Raw genomic sequence first — 19,368 nt, 5'->3', positions numbered from 1 at the left:
GAGCAACTTTCTTATCACTCTGCGGTGTTAAGAAGGCCTCCTCCCCCAAACTACTCTATTACACATCCCTTTGTTCTCTTAAGACTTTTCTTCTTAAAAGAGAAAGAGCTGGGGCTTCCCTGGTGGTGCAGTGGTCAAGAATCCGCCTGCCAGTGCAGGGGACACGGGTTCGATCCCTGGTCCGGGAAGATCCCACATGACGTGGAGCAACTAAGCCCGTGCGCCACAGCTACCGAGCCTGCGCCCTAGAGCCCACGAGCCACAACTACTGCGCCCACGAGCCACAACTACTGAGCCCGCGCGTCTAGGGCCCGTGCTGCGCAACAAGAGAAGCCACCGCAATGAGAAGCCCACGCACCACAACGAAGAGCAGCCCCCGCTCGCCGCAACTAGAGAAAGCCCGCACGCAGCAAAGAACACCCAATGCAGCCAATGATAATAATAAATAAACAAATAAATTTTCTTTAGAAAGAGATAACGAGTTGACTACAGACCATACTTCTGTAAACTAGAGTAAAGAAACCAGCTTAAGACAATCTTTTATTGGAACCCAAGGTTCTAAAACAAAACTGCAGAGGAAACGTTCTTGGGAAGTCATAATTTAATCACAGCCCCAGGCAGGGAGTGGACGTCTTTATCACAGGATCATCACCACGGCTGGGACTCCTCGGCCTCGGCCACGTCCACGGTGGACACCCCGGGAGGCCCGAGACACTAACAAAAGCGGCATTACTCTGAGCACAAGGCCGGTTCAGAAAGGCCCGACGTCAAGCTCTGAAGCAGCAGGGCAGCTGACAGCATGATTACTCAGCAGACCACCTCTGATCCTCGGCCTAAGAAGCCGAGAGAATGAAGCACCATCTGTTACCTACTGTACTGTCTTTTGGTTTTAAAAACTATGTCAATATGAATTACCAAAAGAGCTGCCTTATTCGTAAAGAACGAAAGAGGGAACGAGAGAAGAAGGAAACAGCCTAGTTCTATATAATCAGCCAAGTACCTGCACCATGAAATAGTCACAGAAGCTCCAGCCTGGCTCAGTCCTCTTCTCCCTCAAGGTTCTCATGTCATCCTCAAACTTGCCTAGGTTTTTGGTAAAAGACATAAGAAGCAATGTCCTGAGTTTGGTCAGGAAAGCATTCCAGGATTCCTGAGTTCGGGAGGAGTCCTTCAAGGGGTCCGAGAGCACGACACACCTGTGGAGAGACAAAAGGACTGTGGAGAAACCACCGCAAGCACAGAACCGCTGCCCCACGGCTACCAGTTTCCTGGGGTGCAGGTTGGCTTCCTCCCTCCCCTTCCTTTCTTCCTTCTTTAACGGGTAAAAGACATTAGGCAGGTGGTGAGAAATCAGATCAGGAAAAGGCTTCATCGTGAACTGAGCCAACGCCACGTGAGCGGTCAGTGCTGTTCCCAAGAGTGTTACTGTAGAATGGACTGGAAAGGGGGAGAGGGATTTATGATGAGTCTTGAGTCTTAGATCCTGTCTCCAGGGCTCTCTGTAAAATAAGGTGATCGTATCCCACTCAGTTCCCAAACCCCACCTGCCCCGCCCCCTTCAAAAACCTTTTGGTTCCTTGTAATTGACAGACTAAAATCTAGATGTTTTAACGTGGCCCACGAGGCCCACGACAACACGGACCAACCCAGCTGTCCGGCTTTGGTTCCTACTATCTCCAGCGCAAGCCCACTCAGCTTCTCATGTTCTCCCGTCTCCCAGCACCTCCCCCGCACAGCCCTGCTCAGCTGACACACCCTCACTGAACCTCTCCCCCAGCCCCGCCCCCGCTGCTCTGCGCTTGGCCCCACTGCGACTCCAGGATTCCACGACCACAGCAGTCGGTGCGCCCTGGAAACGCCTCCCCTCTTTGCTGGTCTGTTTCTCCCACCGGACTGTGAGTGCCTCGAGAGCAGCGTTAATAAATACTTGATAAATAAAGGCGTAGCAAGATATTGCTTAACTTGTAAGTATAATACAATTTCACTACAAAAAGACTTTGTATGCATGGTGTAAAAATGTCAAAGGCATATAATTTCAAGTGTTTCCAATGGATTTGGAAAAGGCAACCCATTCATGCGAGAGATTGGAAAAGGTAACTTTCTTTATCCTTGATAACAGTAATTCAGAAAGATAAATAAATCTGAACTCAGAAATAACTTTTAAATATTGATGCTATGAGTATCAACATTCCTCCTCTGTAAATATTTTACCTGAACTACCAGCAAGTAGCAAAATGAACAGATTCTAAGTTTCATTTTCTCTGGGCTCCATCATACCTCTTGGAGGGAGGACTAAAGCTATGGATTATAAATCAGTGGACAAAGGGTGAAACAGCCATAGTCTAGGGGGTCCACCAGGTGAGTAATCAGTACCAAGAAGAAAATTTTTAAGTCGGCGGCCGGCTTTAATCCAGTCATTCCATCCCCACTAGATTCTGTTCCTTCCCCTGAAAGATAAAGGGGTCCAGTCAGCTCACTCCTAAGCCCCCTCCCTCAAAGGACTAACGTGTATCTATTCACTATATGAGCTGCGAGGGTCTATCAGCTCAGTAGTTTCTCCTTCAGGCGTTCTCAAGGATTATAATCCATGTTTATGCCTGACCAGACACAGAGTTCTCTATACCTACAAGGGGTAAATGAAAAAGGAAACTGACACAAACACCAACCACCAAAACGATATTTTCCTTCAGTGACCTGGTGCTTAGCAATCAGACGATATATTCATTACGCTCTCTATCCCTTACTATGCCCTTCAACATTTACTGTTTCTACTACATCTTCTTCTTCTCTTACTAATTAACACAACAAACTACGCTTCAGAAATTCACATCGAGCATGGCTAACTGAGAAACGGAGAACCCAAAACAGCTCCTTAAGTCAGGGCTGGTGGAGTCTGATCTGGAGTAGAGCCGCATCCGCATGGCACGCGGCTGCAGGGCAAGGAGCTCCAGGCCGGGGTCTCCGCCAGTCACGGGGACGCTGCTGGCACAGCCAATTAACACACGACCCTCTGTTTCAGCAACACTTACCAAAAGCCTGAAAATGCACAAAAACTTTCACCAAGCAATTTTCCTTTCAGGGAGTTATCCTAAGGAAATAATTAAGGATGTAGATAACATTCTGCGCTAGAATGATGTTTATACTTTTATAATAATAAGTAAGCAATAACTTGTAAGTCCAGCAGAGGACTGTATAAATAACTTACAGTGCATTAATACTATGGACTACTATATACTAACAATAATAGTGTAGAAATACATTTACTGTTCAAAGAAAACATTTTGTATTAAGTGAAATCTATACTTTAAGAGTACAGATTTGTCAAAGGTGGCTTTGCAAATTCATGAAAATCAAAATGTTAGAAGGCATCTCTAAATACTGAAGATGAAATGTTAAAAATTTTAGTAAGTTAAATTTTTCGTATAAAGAATAGTCATTAAAAGCAAGTTAGTTTTAAATGGGCCTAGCAGAAACATACTTTTGGAAATTAGATAAAATTATAACGTAGACAAAAGTAATCAATAAGCACTTCAAAAAAATTATTACACAGTTTGAACTTTTCATAAGTTTAGACTAACACACCCCATTAGTACCAATTTATTTACTTAACAAAATCCCAAACAAATATGATTTCTTTTGTTATATTAAAAACCACTCAAGGACTTCCCTGGTGGTGCAGTGGTTAAGAATCCTCCTGTCAATGCGGGGGACACAGGTTCGAGCCCTGGTCCGGGAAGATCCCACGTGCCGCGGAGCAACTAAGCCCGTGCGCCACAACTACTGGGCCCGCGCACCTAGAAGCCTGTGCTCCGCAACAAGAGAAGCCACCGCAATGAGAAGCCCGCGCACCGCAACGAAGAGTAGCCCCCGCTCGCCACAAGTAGAGAAAGCCCGCGTGCAGCTACGAAGACCCAATGCAGCCAAAAAAATAAATAAGTTAATTAATTAAAAAACAAAACAAAACAAAAAAACACCACTCAGAGGCCACTCGGGTTTGACTTTGGGCTCCCGCCCCTGTCTCAGCATTCCCTGCGGCCCACTTCCCCTCAGATGGTGAAGCTGCTCTCTTCCCTCCAGGCCTTGTGGCCGTCCACTCTTCTTTCAAAACAAAAATGTTAGTACACCTAACCACAGAGAGGAAAAGGACACTCAGTAATGGAGCATCTAGCAGAATGTTAAACTGATTCCTTTGAGATAACTAATGTATGAATAACAGACCTCAGAAAAAAAATCCCCAGAAGTCCAGATACAGTGAGATTTCCCTAAGATAAAGTGTAAGCTCAACCATCTAATTCAAACTTTAAATAAAGCAAGTCTGAACATTACTGTGTACCCAGTACTGTGTGGAACATAGAAAGGAAGGCCACACATGGCTTCCTCCCCGAAGAACTGTCAGCTCATCAGGTGGACCTGACGCAGGATGCGGCCAAGTGGCAGCCGCGTGGCAGGGTCTGGTTGGGACTCCTGGCAGCACACACCCAGGATCTCTTCCCTTAACTCCTCGCACGTCCTTCATATCTTAGCCCCCAGAGCAGGCCAGCTCCCCTACTCCCAGCTCTTGCCGCACTCTGGAACCTTCCGTCTGAGCATCTGCCACTGTGGTGACCAGTGTGATGACTTGGGTGTGAAGTAAAGCCCGCCTCTGCCGCTAGACCACGCAGCAGCAGAGCAGGGACGAGGCTCACCACTGCAGCCCCAGCACCTCAAGGGCTGAACTGCCAGACACAGACTACAACTGGCCGGGTGCTGAGACGCACTGGCCGCCACAGCTAGGCACGGACTCAGTGAAGAGACAGGAAGTGCGCTACCAGCAGGAGAGGACAGGGCCCAGACACGGCTGAGCAGGAGGGGAGAGTAAGTCCAGGCAGTGAAGCAGCCACCAAAATCTCAGGTTCCCTTTTAAAGTTTCTGAAGAACATTAAACCAGCATTTTATAACTTCTGTCTTAAGGAACTCTTACTAGGTGTTCGGGTAAACAAAACACAGGGTCCCAGAACCAAGAAATGCCCAAGGAGCCCTGCTGTACACAGGCTGCAGACTTCTCAGAGCCCTTCCTGCGCTAACACCCATATCCGGCCTTCCAAGGGGACCCACTGTGGCCTCTCCCGCGGCCACCAGGCCTCGGGGCCTCCCCTGCCAGGCAACCTGCTGCAGATGGCTGTTCAGAGTTTCTCGCCAGCCAGCCAGGAACTCCACGAGGGGGACCTAGTCTGCTCCTCAGCGCCCACCACATGCTCAAGCGTCAGGCATCAGACAGGGGCTCACACAGCGAATATTGACTACGACCTGGAAGCCAGTAAACTATACATCATCCAGACATCAGCCCGAAGAGGTAAAATGAAACATACACTTACCTGTCACTCTGCTTATTACAAAAATCGTTTCTTATCTTGTCCACAATAGAAGTCCGGGGAAGGATGTTGGTTTTGTTTTTTTTCTTGGCATCATTTTCAACCACCACTATTAACCAGTCCGCGGAGCTGTGAGCCTTCAGAACACTCTGCCACTTGGTGAGGTCGTCTTTTACTGTAGCTTTATACACTTCAGTATCCTGAAAATAAATAATTCACCGTGAAAGCAGGTTAAGTAGTATCCTTTAGTTTGCACGGCAAATGTGTCCAGTGACAGAAGACCGCGTGCTCTCCTGCTCCGGGACGGGGACACCACGGAAAGCCCGGCGCTCGTCCCGGCTGCTGGCACTCTGGGCAGGCTCAGCGCCACACCCCAGGTGTGCACTGTCCCCGAGGCCGGGGACGCCGCGGGGAGGTCTCCCAGCGCTGCAGAGGCAGAGGTGGAGCGGCCGAGGGCCGAGCAAGCTGCCCACAGCAACACAGTCTGCTGACTAAGCTGGGGCTTTGAAACCCAGGCCTGCAGGGCCGGAGGCCACGGGCCCGAGCGCAACAGGGTCCCACCACAGTCACAGCCCCGCCCTGACGGGGGAGGCGAGCGGCTCTGGAGCCCCCGGAACCACCCTAACGCCAATGGCGCGTGCAGGCCGCGTCAGGGGCAGGGCAGCTTCAGAGGCGAACCCGGGTAAGGGGGCGCTCCGGGGCTTTTGAGAGTTCTTCTCATGCACACGGACCCCGGCAGGGGAGCTGGCCTGGGCCCCGAAATCGAGGCTGCTCCTGACTCAGGGCACCACACACCCGCCAGCCTGCACGAGAGCGCCAACGAGGCGAGCCTCGGTTCTCTTCCAGGGAGAAGCAGGGAAACAGAAGTCCTCCTTGCTTTGTAGCTCCGCTTACAACTGACGTTATACTCCATAAATCCACTAAGCAGATTCAGAGTGAAAAAGCCAAGATGTTTAATTCATTTCAACATCAGGCGCTTAAAAACCTTTGGAAACTATAATTAATAGCTACTGCCTAAATATATGCTTTCCCCTCTTTTAATAGAAAGATTCCTTACTATCCTGCTTGTATTTTCTCTGGATTTTTTAGTCTCTCTAGAGTAACACTCATGCGATTGATCCATAAATGAGTTAAATCTCAAATTCTGTATAAAGTCTCTCCTTTCGTTTAATTAATAAGTGAAAAGTTCCAAAAGGCAGTACTTAAAAATTTTTTAAACTGCTATGTCCTCAGTTTAAATTTGCAATAAGTACAATCTGAAAAAGATCTTTTGGTTAAAAATTAAAAGGCCTGCAAAAATCTCATTTCTGTGAATTAATATCCAACAGTAACATACACACATACTGCATATTTTCCATACAATGGCGGTGCTTAGGACTTGGAAGCTGAGATTTTACAATGCTGGTGTTCTGTCAAAACCCAGATGCAGGACGCCTGGCAACTGAAACCAAAAGGCCAGGGGGCTGCAGCCACAGATGCCAGCAGCTTTAAAATCAAGGCGCAGACACGAATCACAGGGTGGACAAGGGGCGGTGAGGAGGCCTGACAAGCTCCAAGGCCGTCCCGGAGCCAGTTCAGGGCGCCCCTCACCACAATTCACACTGAGGAGAGGTGGCCGCACCCCAAGGGGACACCAGGCCCTCTGCTGGGGACATGCTGTGGCAGCTTGCAGGGACTCTCGGGAAGAGGCCTCGCTGAGCGGCCGGCTGGACAGAGTCCCCCGAAGTTCTGGCAGAATCGGGGGAGGGAACCCAGCGCATCACTCACGACGGTGAGCAAACGCTCCTAAGGAGACTCGCTGACTCTGCAGAAGAGGAACCCAAGCTGAGCCACTGAGGTTAAGGGTATCTGAGGAAACCACAGCGAAGAGAGGAAGACGTCACCACAGGGAAGGAAGGGGGACGAGGGGGTCCTGGTGGGGAGCAGCCGCCTTGGCGCCAGAGCCACGCTGGGTGAGGAGGCATCACAGCACAGATGACAAAGGACTGGGGGCCGGCTTGGGGTGTCCCAGGACAAGTAGGGCAAACACGGCCTCCGAGGGGGGTCACGGGTCACATGAGGTGGGGAGGGGGTGATCCAGCAGCGCGTCAGCCTCAGAGCGCGGGGGGGGGGCACCCACACCACGGGGCAGCAGTGACAGGAGAAGGTTCACAGGCAGCGATGATTCCAATAAGCAAACACATGGAGGATAATGAGTGCCTGGCTTCTCCAAGCCAGAGAAGGGAGTTACCAGTATGGAAAGGGAAGCAACTCTGGCTCAACTAGTATAATATGACTTGAAGGAAAGAGGTGTAACTTACAGTGTACACTATAAACCAGAGTTCCCCAACCCCCCGGGCCGAGGACTGGTACTGGTCTGCGCCTATGAAGAACCGGGCCGCACAGCAGGAGGGGGGCGGCGGGAGAGCAAGCAGAGCTTCACTGCTGCTCTCCATCACTCGCATCACCGCCTGAACTATCCCCCCACCCCACCCCCGTCCTTGGAAACACTGTCTTCAACTAAACCGGTCCCTGGTGCCAAAAAGGTTGGGGACCGCTGCTATAAAGCCTAAAGCAACTAGTGAAATAACATAACAAAGAGTTTTACTTTTAAATCTAAACTCCTAAACATTGTCAACTTGCTCCCCCAAATTTTCTAACAGATGATAATCAAAACTATCAATAGGAACTTCCCAGGTGGCGCAGAGGTTAAGAATCTGCTGCCAATGCAGGGGACACAGGTTCGAGCCCTGGTCCGGGAAGATCCCACATGCCACGGAGCGACTAAGCCCATGCACCAAAACTACTGAGCCTGGGCTCTACAGCTCTCGAGCCACAACTACTGAGCCTGCGTGCCGCAACTACTGAAGCCTGCGCACCGCAACGAAGAGTAGCCCCCGCTCCCTCAACTACAGAAAGTTCGCGCACAGCAACACATACCCAACCCGGCCAAAAAAATTAATTAAGTAAGTAATTAAAATTTAAATTAAAAAAAATTATCAATAAAACAAAACCAAAAAACCCCACAGGCTCCCTACTAGAAAACAAGTTTAAGGAGAACAAAAAACCATCATCCATAATGCCCACAAAAACTACACCTGGCAAAAAAATGCAAGACTTTTATGAAAAACATTATGACATGTTACGAAAACATAAAAATGCCATAAAGAATGGAGAAACAAACCAGGCTCCCAGAGGAGAAGATTCATGATCATTAAAATTCTTCTCAGATGAACGTGTAACTTTTTCAAGACAATCCCAATCAAAACAGCTCAGTCTTCTGTTTTTTTCTTTTCGGTCACTGTTCCAGTTACCTATGGCTTTGTAACGAACCACTACAATACGCGGTGGTCCAGGAGATCTGCTCACAGACCTGCACCCTGGAGATGTGGTGGACAGCTCATCTGCCCCGCGTGGTGTCAGCTGTGGCACTGGAAGGCTGGGAGCGAGCAGGCAATGACACGCCTGCTGGTGGAGGCGAGCTTGCTGACAGGACCTGCTGGGGCTGGGAACGCACCCCTCCGGATGGCCTTCCCACAGGGGCACCGACTTCCTCTGAGAATGGTGGCTGGGGTCTGAGAGCAAGCATCCCAAGAGGACGCAGCAAAGATATAGTCGCTTTTAGGACAGTCTCAAGAGTCATAGCTTCCCTCTGCCAGTCAGACCCACCCAGATTCAACTGGAGAAAACACAGACCCAGGCTCTCATGGCAGCAATGTCACTGCGGTGCAGAGAAGAACACGTGGATGGGAGATACTGGTACAGACGTTTTTGGAAAATAAAATCTGTACACCTAACAATCGGATTCTAAAATTCATATGAAAGAGAAAATGCATGTTAGCCAAGAGATTTATTTTAAAAGAACAGATATCAATACGTATTATAAAAATGTAACTAAATGTAATTAAAAGTCTGGTCCAGGCATAAAACAGACAATGATCAATAGAACTGATGTGTCCAGAATATTGTGCACAAAGGAAACTGCTTTAAAATAAAGGTGACGGGACTTTCCTGGTGGCGCAGTGGTTGAGAATCCGCCTGCCGATGCAGGGGACACGGGTTCGTGCCCCGGTCTGGGAGGATCCCACATGCCGCGGAGCGGCTGGGCCCATGGGCCATGGCCACTGAGTTTGCGCGTCCAGAGCCTGTGCTCCGCGCAATGGGAGAGGCCCACGTACCACAAAAAAAAAAAAAAAAAAAAATTAAAAAAAAAGAATCTGCCTGCCAATGCAGGGGACACGGGTTTGATCCCTGGTCTGGGAAGATCTCACATGCAGTGGAGCAATTAAGCCTGTGTGCCACAACTACTGAGCCAGCGTGCCTAGAGCCCGTGCTCCGCAACAAGAGAAGCCCGCGCACCGCCGCAAAGAATAGCCCCGCTCACCGCAACTAGAGAAAGCCCGCGTGCAGCAATGAAGACCCAATGCAGCCAAAAAATATAAATAAATAAATAAAATAAAGGTGACATTTTCAGTAAGTGGGGAAAAGGTAGACTATTATGAAATGATATTAGGTCAAGTTGCTCCCCATTTAGACAACAAATTAGACACTGAACCCACATTGCTCCTACCATATACAAAAATAACTTGAAGCTATACAGATCCAAATATAAAACACAAATTATAAAAATATTAAAAGAAAATATAGGAGAAAATCCGTTATTATCTTCAGATAAACAAGGCCTTCCTAACCCTGAAACACTACTCAGAAACCATGTTTTTAATGACATATTTCACTCCATAAAGATTATAATAGTTATTAATATCCATGCACTAAATAATGCATCAACTACCTATATAAAATAGAAACTGCAGAAGATGCAGGAGAAATAGAAACTTTCTAATAATAGAAGACTTTAACATACCACTATCAGTTAAAGATAGATCAAGGGGACAAAACAAAATATAAATGACCTCAACAACATAATCAGTATAAGCTCTTATGGGTACATATTTAGTATTACAATCTAAAAACAAAGAAAATACATTCTCAAGCACACATGGAACATCCACAAAGACTTTATTAGGTCACAAAGAAAAAAAATTTTCCTAATAGCAGAAAATATTAAAAAGACCACTCTAATCACAATGCAATAAAATTAGAAATGTTAAAGTGAAAAAATTTTTAAACTTCCTTCTGGAGATTAAAAAACTTTCTGTTAAACTATTGAGTGTAAGGGGCGATACAAACAGAAAACAGAGAATTTCTGAAAAATAATAACAACACAGGGATATATTTAAATTCACATCTTTAAAGACCTATATCATTAAAAATTTAAGAATGAAAATAAATGCATTCCCAACTTAAAAAAACTAGGAAAAGAACAAAGTAAACTATAAGAAAATGAAAGGAAGGAAATAATAAAAATGGAAGCAGAAATTAATGAGATAGAAAACATGCTAATAGTAGATCAGATTAATAAATAAAACTCCTGTTTCTCTGGTGGGGAAAGAAACAACTAGCTAATTTAATCAAGGAAGAAAGGAAGAAAACACAAATATACAAAATAAGAAATAATGATGGGGAAATAACTATTGACACAGAGCATATTTTAAAAGTTGAAAAAAGACCACTTCATACACCTCAATGAAAAGAAATTTTTAAACTGAAATGTATAATTTCTAAGAAAAATACAGTTTATCAAAATTGACAAATGGCTGAAACAGATCAATTTCCCTGGAAGGGATACAGAAAGTGATCAAGGAACTATCCCACAAGAAAGTACCAGGCCCAGATGGTTTCTCAGGAGAACTCCATCAAACCCTAGAGACCAGATAGTACTAGTGCTACGTAAATTGTTTCAGATATAGAAGACAAACAAAAACTTCCAAGTTATTTTTATGAATCAAGTATAACATTGATATCTAAACCTGATAAACACAGCAGAAAAAAAGTTATAGACCAACCACTTGTGAATATATTTATAGATGCAAAAAATCCTAAATAATGTGAACAGACACCAATACCACATTAAGAAAATAATACTCTGACCAAGTGGAATATACCAGGAATGCAAGTACGGTTCAATAATAAGAAACCCATTAATGTAATTCAACAAATTAGTAGATATAAGTGGGAAAAATCATATGGTTATCTCCATCAGGTATGAGAAAGCCTTTAACAGGATTCAACAGTGTATTCCTAATAAAAACCCTCAAGAAAATAGGAACGGATGGAAGTTCCTTCACACACTCACTCAAATTTACCTTATTCCCATAGCCAGCACCCTACTGCGGGGAGACACCACAGGCATTCCCACTGAAGTCAGGAACAAGGAAAAGATACCCGCTGTCTCCACTGCTACTAGACAATGTCTTACAACAGGAAAAGCAATTTGAGGCATAAGAATTGAAAAGGAAGAAATAAGACTCTCTGCAGGTGACAGGATAGGATATCTGGAAAATCCTAGACTTTGGGGACTAGAGAACCAATGATAAAACTAACTCAAACTATAAAAGAATTCAGCAAGGTTAACATGAAAAAAACCAATGTCCTCATATACAAAAAAAATAACCAACTAGAAGATATAATGGGAGAGAAAACCCCGTTGACAATAGCAACTAAAAAGTAAAATACTTAGAAAAGTAATTTGATACTAAAATCCACGTGGATAAATAAACATGCCAGAGCAACTAGGCAAACACTGAAGAGAATGACCCCTGAGGGAGGAGCAACCCGACCAGGTATAATGTGGACTGTCAGTCTAGGGAAAGCACGAACTGCAAACAAACTCTGAACTCTTTCTAGCAGGTTTGTTTCCGGCTGCAGTACAGGTGAAGCAATTCTGAAACTATTCTATGCACACTGCAGGACTGGGCAGGTGAGTGAATGTGTTCATGTGTCAGAGCCAGGGTAGATATAATAAACACGGAACAGGGTAAAGCAAGGAAGAGCCCTGTGGGGTTAGGCTAAAATCAGAGGCACCAGTAGCAATCATGATTTCTAAGACACAAGCTTCCCTAGCCCCAAGTAGTCAAAAGGCGCAGAAGCGGGGACCCTCCCACGGTGCCAGGGGAACCAGGGCTCTGTGAAAAAATGGCTGATTCCAGCGCAAGGGTAGCAAAGGGACAAGAACCCAAACACCTTGTTGTGCCAGAAAGTTAGAAAGGGCTCAAAAGGACCCAGGAGCCGGCTTGGGGTGGCTCTCACTGGCCAAATGTGGGACAGCTTGAACGTCAAAATAAGTAAGGATAACTGACTATAAAGCACTAATAAAACAGAAGCCCACCCAGGCTCCTCCCTAGAGTAGAGCGCTGGCTGATAAATTGGGGGAAGTGCCATGTGCAAGTCTGGGTAATGACCGGTGCAGGAAGAATCATCACTGGCGGCTAAATCTGGTCTGGATTTTGGAGGGGTTCCCGTCACTGTGTGATAGGGGTGCCTCCCTGGGCATAAACTGTGCAAACAACATGGCTTATGCTGAACATCTGCATTCCCCCAGGGGTCTAGCCACCCCTGGAGTTTTGCTGTGTGCCAGGCGGAGGCTGCGTATGTGCCTGGCCCAGTAAAAACCCTGGGCGCAGAGTCTCCAACGAGCTCCCCTGGTGGACAGCATCTCACATGTGCCATCACACTTGTTCTCGGGAGGGAGCACATCCCACGTGACTCCACTGGGAAAGGCTACAAAGCAAAGTCAGCAAAGGCGAAAGGTGCGCTGGGTGAAGGGAAGAACAGGCGTGAGTTCCGAGTCCTTTCTCACTAAAACTACAAAAACGACTTCTGCGTCCTCAGGTTCAGGTTAAAATGTCACAGTATGTAACAATTTATATATTTTGTATACTGCTAAATGCTTGTTGTATTAGAGTCAAACAGACAGGAAGAAATGACCCACAGAATTTTCTATTCGTTCATGAAAGAATAATTCCGTCAAGAATGGGTTCACGGGCTTCCCTGGTGGCACAGCGGTTGGGAGTCTGCCTGCCGAGGCAGGGGACGCGGGTTCGTGCCCCGGTCCGGGAAGATCCCACATGCCGCAGAGCAGCTGGGCCCATGAGCCACGGCTCACTGCTCCGGAGCCTGTGCTCCACAACGGGAGAGGCCGCGGCGGTGAGAGGCCTGCGTACCGCAAAAAAAAAAAAAAAAAAATGGGTTCACGAACACAGAACTGCCAAGTACAAGTAAAGGCCGCAGCGCCCGCAGCTGCAGCGTCCCCTCACTCGATGGGCGTCCCAGAGCGCCTCTTGCACCAGACACGGATCGTGAGTTAGGAGACACAGTTCCCTGCCCCCAGAGAGCCCGCAAACCAGAGGCAAAGACAAACGAGGATTTGCAAGTACAGTTACTGTCATGATGGTGAGTACAGGGTGTTATGAAAACAAAGCTGAAAGTAAATACTAGAAACACCTAGTGCCCACTAGGCCACAGTGAGGCGGCTCACAAGAACTGGAAACACAAGCGAGCCTGTATTTGGTGATCTCACCACAAGTGCCCTGCGCTGGGCCAGGGCAGAAAATAGGCCACGGCAAAGCCACACGCTTGGCTGAAGGGTGGAGAAGAGAGAAGACTACCAAACAATTAAAATTAAAAAGTAAATTTCAAAAAGTATAGCTGTCTTAGCAAAACCCAGACCACTGCATATTAACCCCATTCCAAGACATGTTCTTGTAACTTTTCCCTTTACATGCGTACTTACACAGCACTCCGTCCAATAAACATGAAGAAAGGGGAACGTGAGCAGAGCTGTGTTTCCTTCTTTGGGCAGCAGCTCCTCTTTGAATTGAACAAAGTTAGACTCTAGGTGAATCATCTTTGGAGCTCGGCCGTAGGACCTATAAATAATTTTCAACAAGTCGCTGAGAAAAATGAGAATGTTCAGCAGAAAGAAAAGGAGAAAACGACGACGACAATTTAATCACATCCGTGAGTTCAGAAGTACACACAGGGCACTGAGCCTGAACTGTAGCGATTACGTATGCTATCCGAAAAGATGCTGTAACTTAGCTTAATTAAACACAGCCCACATGGACATGTCAGGGCTCCCCGTAAATCTGTCGGCTTTACTCTGCTTGCAACACAGACTTCTGGGAAAAACGGATGTTAACCTACAGTCACTATAAAAGAAGAAAAGTTTCCCAATTGTCAAAAGTGCTGTGTGAAGCTATCAAAGCTTTAAACTGCTCTAATACTTTTTTGACAACCCGTATTATCCAAAAAAGAGAACTGTCTGGTGAAAAAGAACAGGTTTCGTTCACATAGCATAAATAAAATAGTGGTAACCACCCTCCTCCATTTTTTCTCAACCCAAGAACAAAGGACACATAGAGAAATCCCACAAGATGCACTCATCTAATCTATGGCTATCAGAGGGTATGGATGCTGTTTTATGTTACTTGTAAAAATAAATTATGCTAAATACATCTTTTTTCCATACCTCTATTTTCCACTTCTAGTAGTTGTATCTCTTTTAAATATCTATAGCTGGATTTTGTACTTTTTATCCAATCTAAGGAGTCTCGGTGATTAATAAGCTGAAACCAACCAAATTTAATGTGATTATGCTTGAACTTGTGGATTTTCTATTTCAGGCTCTCGATTTTTTTCTGTCCTTTGAGAGGTTAATCAAGTTTTCTTTTTCCATCCTTTTTCTCTGTTAGTTGAAAGTTTAACCATCTATTTCTTTTCTGCTGTTGGTTACATTTTAATTTTTAATATGCATAAACGTAAATTTCCCTCTCAAAGACTACAGTAAATGTCTACCTCTCCCTGAACGAGACAAAGATAGTACACTGTCTTCTCTCTGCTTTCCTCCACAATCTGAAATTTTAGATTTTTTAATTCTTAAAAGCACTGACACCATAATATAGCACAGTATTTATGACTTGCTTGCTGGCAGCTGCTTCCTGTATCCTGTGAATTCATGGTTCATTTTCCTTTTTCTTGAGATACATTCCTTAATTATTTCACAGAGAGCAGTACAGTTTCTGATCATACATGTCTGAAAATGTTTCCCAACGATCTCCATCCGGTGGCAAGCAGCAAATATAAGATGTGAACAGCACTCTGGAGAGAACACGTGTGGTGCCGTGCGGCCAGAGTGGCAGATCAGGGCCCCCGGCCATCCTGGGCCCAGCTGGCATCCTGTCTCTCCCAAGGCCTGGGGGAGGCTGAGGCAGTCTTCTCGCTTGTATGAGTATGAATAATACAGAACTCCAGATTCAGAGGTAGGTACTTGCCCTCAAAACTCTTCTTAAATTCTATATTTTATGCTACGTTTTAAATGCTGTTAGAGACTGCAAATTCGGCTTTTCTATTCTCCCTGTTGCTTGGCGTGGCTTTTTGTTTGCTCTGTTTTGTTTTCATTCTGCTTGACATTCAGCAGCCCCTGCAATCTGCGAATTCACTGCTGGGAAAATCTTGACGCCAGTGCTTCAAGTATCACCTGTCCTCCACCCTCTCTATACTCTCCTTCTGAAACATCTTCTACAGGGACATTGGAACTTCTGGACTTGGCCTTCACTGCTCAGCTTTCCTTTCACGCCTCCAGAGACTCCAGCTCTCAGCATTCAACTCCAGAGTTTCCAAGCGCAATCTCCCAACTCGCTACTTCGCTTTTCAGCTACACAGCAGTTCTCTGCATCAAGTAAAGTTTTTGCTTCAATTCCACCCCCCAAGATCTAATCAATTAATTTAAAGTTTCATCAAAGTAATATACATACACTTTAACATGTCAAGTAGTACTACAGAGCTTTACACACACACACACACACACACACACACACACGGCAGAGGGAACCCCGCCCAGGCCTTCTGTCACCTCTTTCTCCCCCTCGCCTACCAAGGTCCTGGGCCCCAGGCCCTGTCACCTGTCAGGGGCTCGCCTGCTTCTCAGGGAGCCACCTCTGCAGACACACGGGCTCAGCTTTCTTTCCGCCCTATCCCTCTGTCCATCCTTCTCCCAAAGAGGCGTCCACGTGTCTGCTGCCGCCACTTCTGCCCTCCTCTGTCCTTGAACATTTCTCGTTCTCTTTTCTCATTTAGTTTTCAAGAAGGTGAAGAGATGAAAATACGTGTTAAATCTATGCAGTGTCTCTATTTCATTTTTTTCCTCACAACACCCTTTCCTGTTTCTTCTATCTTTCTGAATGTTTAAATAACACAAACTACTGGAAACCCTTTACAGATTACACCATTTCTTCAGGTATTAAACTCTTCCGTTTGCTGGACTATTTTCTCTCATTCACAGCACTGGGCCTCTTGAGATGTTGAATAATTTTTTCTGTAAGAGAATTCTCCCACATTCTGTACACTCTGCATATTACATGTAGGTAATTAAATACATTCCTTGTAACACTATAATCGGGCACAAAAATTAGACTAGGTTCAAGAGAGAGCCTGGATAAGTCATCCAGAATGTTAACTCTTCACGTTAGTAGATGACAAACTGGGGGCCAGAAGGAATAACGTGGCAAGAATCAGAATTACATGAACATGCGTAACAACAGGAAATTCTTCATACACCTTGGTGGTTCACATCACATTACCGGTATCAGCAAGTCCCAATCCAAACATTTTCTACAAACAATATCTAATCTGACCAGAAATTAGTCTTCCAGTGAGATAATTCAAAGTCAATTATTTCCTCAGAACAAGTCATTAGAGGAACAATTACAAACAACAGGGCAAACAGGAGGATTGATCTGGTTTCCCTCCTAAATTTTTTTTTATAAATTTAGTTACTTTTAATTTTTATTTTTGGCTGTGTTGGGTCTTTGTTGCTGCGCGCGGGCTTTCTCTAGTTGCGGCGAGCGGGGACTACTCTTTGCTGCAGTGTGCAGGCTTCCCACTGCGGTGGCTTCTCTTGTTGCGGAGCATGGGCTCTAGGTTGCGGACTTCAGTAGTTGTGGCATGCAGGCTCAGTGGTTGTGGCACGCAGGCTCAGTAGTTGTGGCACGCGAGCTTTGAGCACAGGCTCGGTAGTTGTGGTGCACGGGCTTAGCTGCTCCGTGGCATGTGGGATCTTCCCAGGCCGGGGCTCGAGCCCGTGTCCTCTACATTGGCAGGCAGATTCTTAACCACTGTGCCATCAAGGAAGCCCCTCCTTCATAATTTTTAAGTAACATCTTTCTATACACTTTCTCATCCTTAAGACAAGAGCCAGGAGCTCAGGGCAGAGAGAAAGCCTCATAAGACAGCAGACAGAGTCACCTGCTCTAATGTGGAATCAGAGTGTGTGTCTCCTTTCCAAAATGCCATGAGGAATCAGAAGCCATTCCTATAAAAGTGGGTCTTCAGCTCAGAAGAAGTGTCCCATTTCTACCGTCCTATGTCTTATCAAGAAAATCAACACATTCCTTAGAGAAGAAGGCCCACGATTACGTGGCTCCACTCAGTTTCCTGAGAACTTAGCCTTTAACTCTTACTACTTCACTTGCTCACACAAATGCCTACAAAATGAGGAGGGAGATGCAGGGAAACCCAGAGGCGCCGTACCTTCTCCATTCCATCGGTTCTCTTGGAAGCTGCTGGGAGAGCGTCGGATAAATAGAGGTAAATAAATTCTGATCTCCAGCACCTACAACAGGAATAAAAATGGCATTTTTAGGTAAATATAGGAAAAATGGACTCTAAAATTTATTAAGTGGTATTTTTAAGCAACTTAATAATTTAGCAGAATGACATCACAAAACAAGATTTTTTCATATCTTTAAATAAGTGGTCTCAAGAAAAGCCAGCACTTGACACGTGATCTAACTAACCCTCGCCTGGCCTCTCTGAGGTGGCTATGATTCTCCCCACGAGGAGGAGGAGAAGGAGGAGGAGGAGGATCAGGAAAGGGGAGTCACCTGCCTGGGGTCTAAAAGCTAAGGAGAGGTGAAGCTGGCCCAGCTCCACCCAGCCTCACCCCTGCGTCAGCTCATACAGCTGCTGCTCTCTTCAACTTAGACAAAACAGCCATGAAACTCCAGGCAGAATAGGAAATCCGGACAAGTGAACATGAGTTTCTTCACCAAAATAAGCTCGATATGCATCCAAATGCCACTAGGAGGCGAGACGTACAATACGCTCTCTGTGTCCATGACACCCAGGACACCGGACACGCCTGCTCTCCTCCAGTCCACAGGGAAGTCCTGGAGGCAGACCCGACCTCACAGCTGAGGAGGGGGAGCACAAAGCTGGCTGGCTGCGGAGACCAGTGAGGAACCCAGGAGTGTCTGACTTCGCATGCTAAGCTGTTAATTCAGCTCTTTCATCCTAGCTTTGATGGAACTGAAAAATCCACTTAGCTCTCACAAAAATGATAGCATAGCCATATTGTACTTAGGCTTAAAAAGAACCTTTAAGTCGATGACTCTAATTCTTATACTGAGAGGATCCTGTAACTTTAAGCAAAACCATTTTCCATTTGCTTTTTTATTGATCTTAAAGAAATCATTGGGAATCGATGTGGGCCATTAACACATTTGCTTATTTTGCTATGATGAGCCTCCCAAAAAACCAAAACAAAACCTTCCCCAGGGCTTCCCTGGTGGCGTAGTGGTTGAGAGTCCGCCTGCCGATGCAGGGGACGCGGGTTCGTGCCCTGGTCCGGGAGGATCCCACGTGCCGCGGAGCAGCTAGACCCGTGAGCCATGGCCGCTGAGCCTGCGCGTCCAGAGCCTGTGCTCCGCGACGGGAGAGGCCACAACAGTGAGAGGCCCGCGTACCGCAAAAAAAAAAACCTTCCCCAAACCACATAACACTGTCAAGTGACTGCTGAGAGGAACGGTGTTTCTGGGCAGCTGCCCTGCTTATCCGAGAGGCAATGGGGCACAGTGGCTGGACACAGATGCTGAAAGGCTGAGGGCCTGATTCCCACCTAAGCTCCACCACCGACTAGCTGAGTAAGCACGGGGAGACCACCCAGCCTTGCTGTGCCTCAGGGACCATCTGTGAAATGGGAAAATAAGAATAGCTCCCAACAGGGCTGTGGTGAGACGGAGTGAGTCAGCACAAATAACCCTGAACAAGGCCTGACACAAAGTTAATGCTTAATAAGGTTACTATTAATAATTTATTGTTGACATAAAAACAACTTTTATGTTTTAACTCATCATTTTTC

At 46.2% G+C, this 19,368-nt stretch overlaps 1 protein-coding gene across 4 annotated transcripts in view; it reads right to left on the bottom strand.

Annotated features, from left to right (window-relative positions):
- TRAPPC10 (trafficking protein particle complex subunit 10) overlaps positions 1-19,368 on the bottom strand; it is a 91,548-nt gene that overhangs the window by 44,449 nt on the left and 27,731 nt on the right. For all 4 annotated transcript variants that reach the window (XM_059064774.2, XM_059064776.2, XM_067035216.1 and 1 more), the window contains exons 2-5: positions 17,760-17,841; positions 13,963-14,098; positions 5,355-5,551; positions 1,001-1,196 (exon numbers count right to left, since the gene is read on the bottom strand). In XM_059064774.2, coding sequence (XP_058920757.1) covers positions 1,001-1,196; positions 5,355-5,551; positions 13,963-14,098; positions 17,760-17,841 — 611 coding nt within the window. The remainder of the gene's footprint in view (positions 1-1,000; positions 1,197-5,354; positions 5,552-13,962; positions 14,099-17,759; positions 17,842-19,368) is intronic.

Source organism: Kogia breviceps, chromosome 5 (assembly GCF_026419965.1).
Source record: "Kogia breviceps isolate mKogBre1 chromosome 5, mKogBre1 haplotype 1, whole genome shotgun sequence".
NCBI classification, from domain to species: Eukaryota; Metazoa; Chordata; class Mammalia; order Artiodactyla; family Physeteridae; genus Kogia; species Kogia breviceps.
This window is presented reverse-complemented; position numbering and strand designations above follow the sequence as displayed.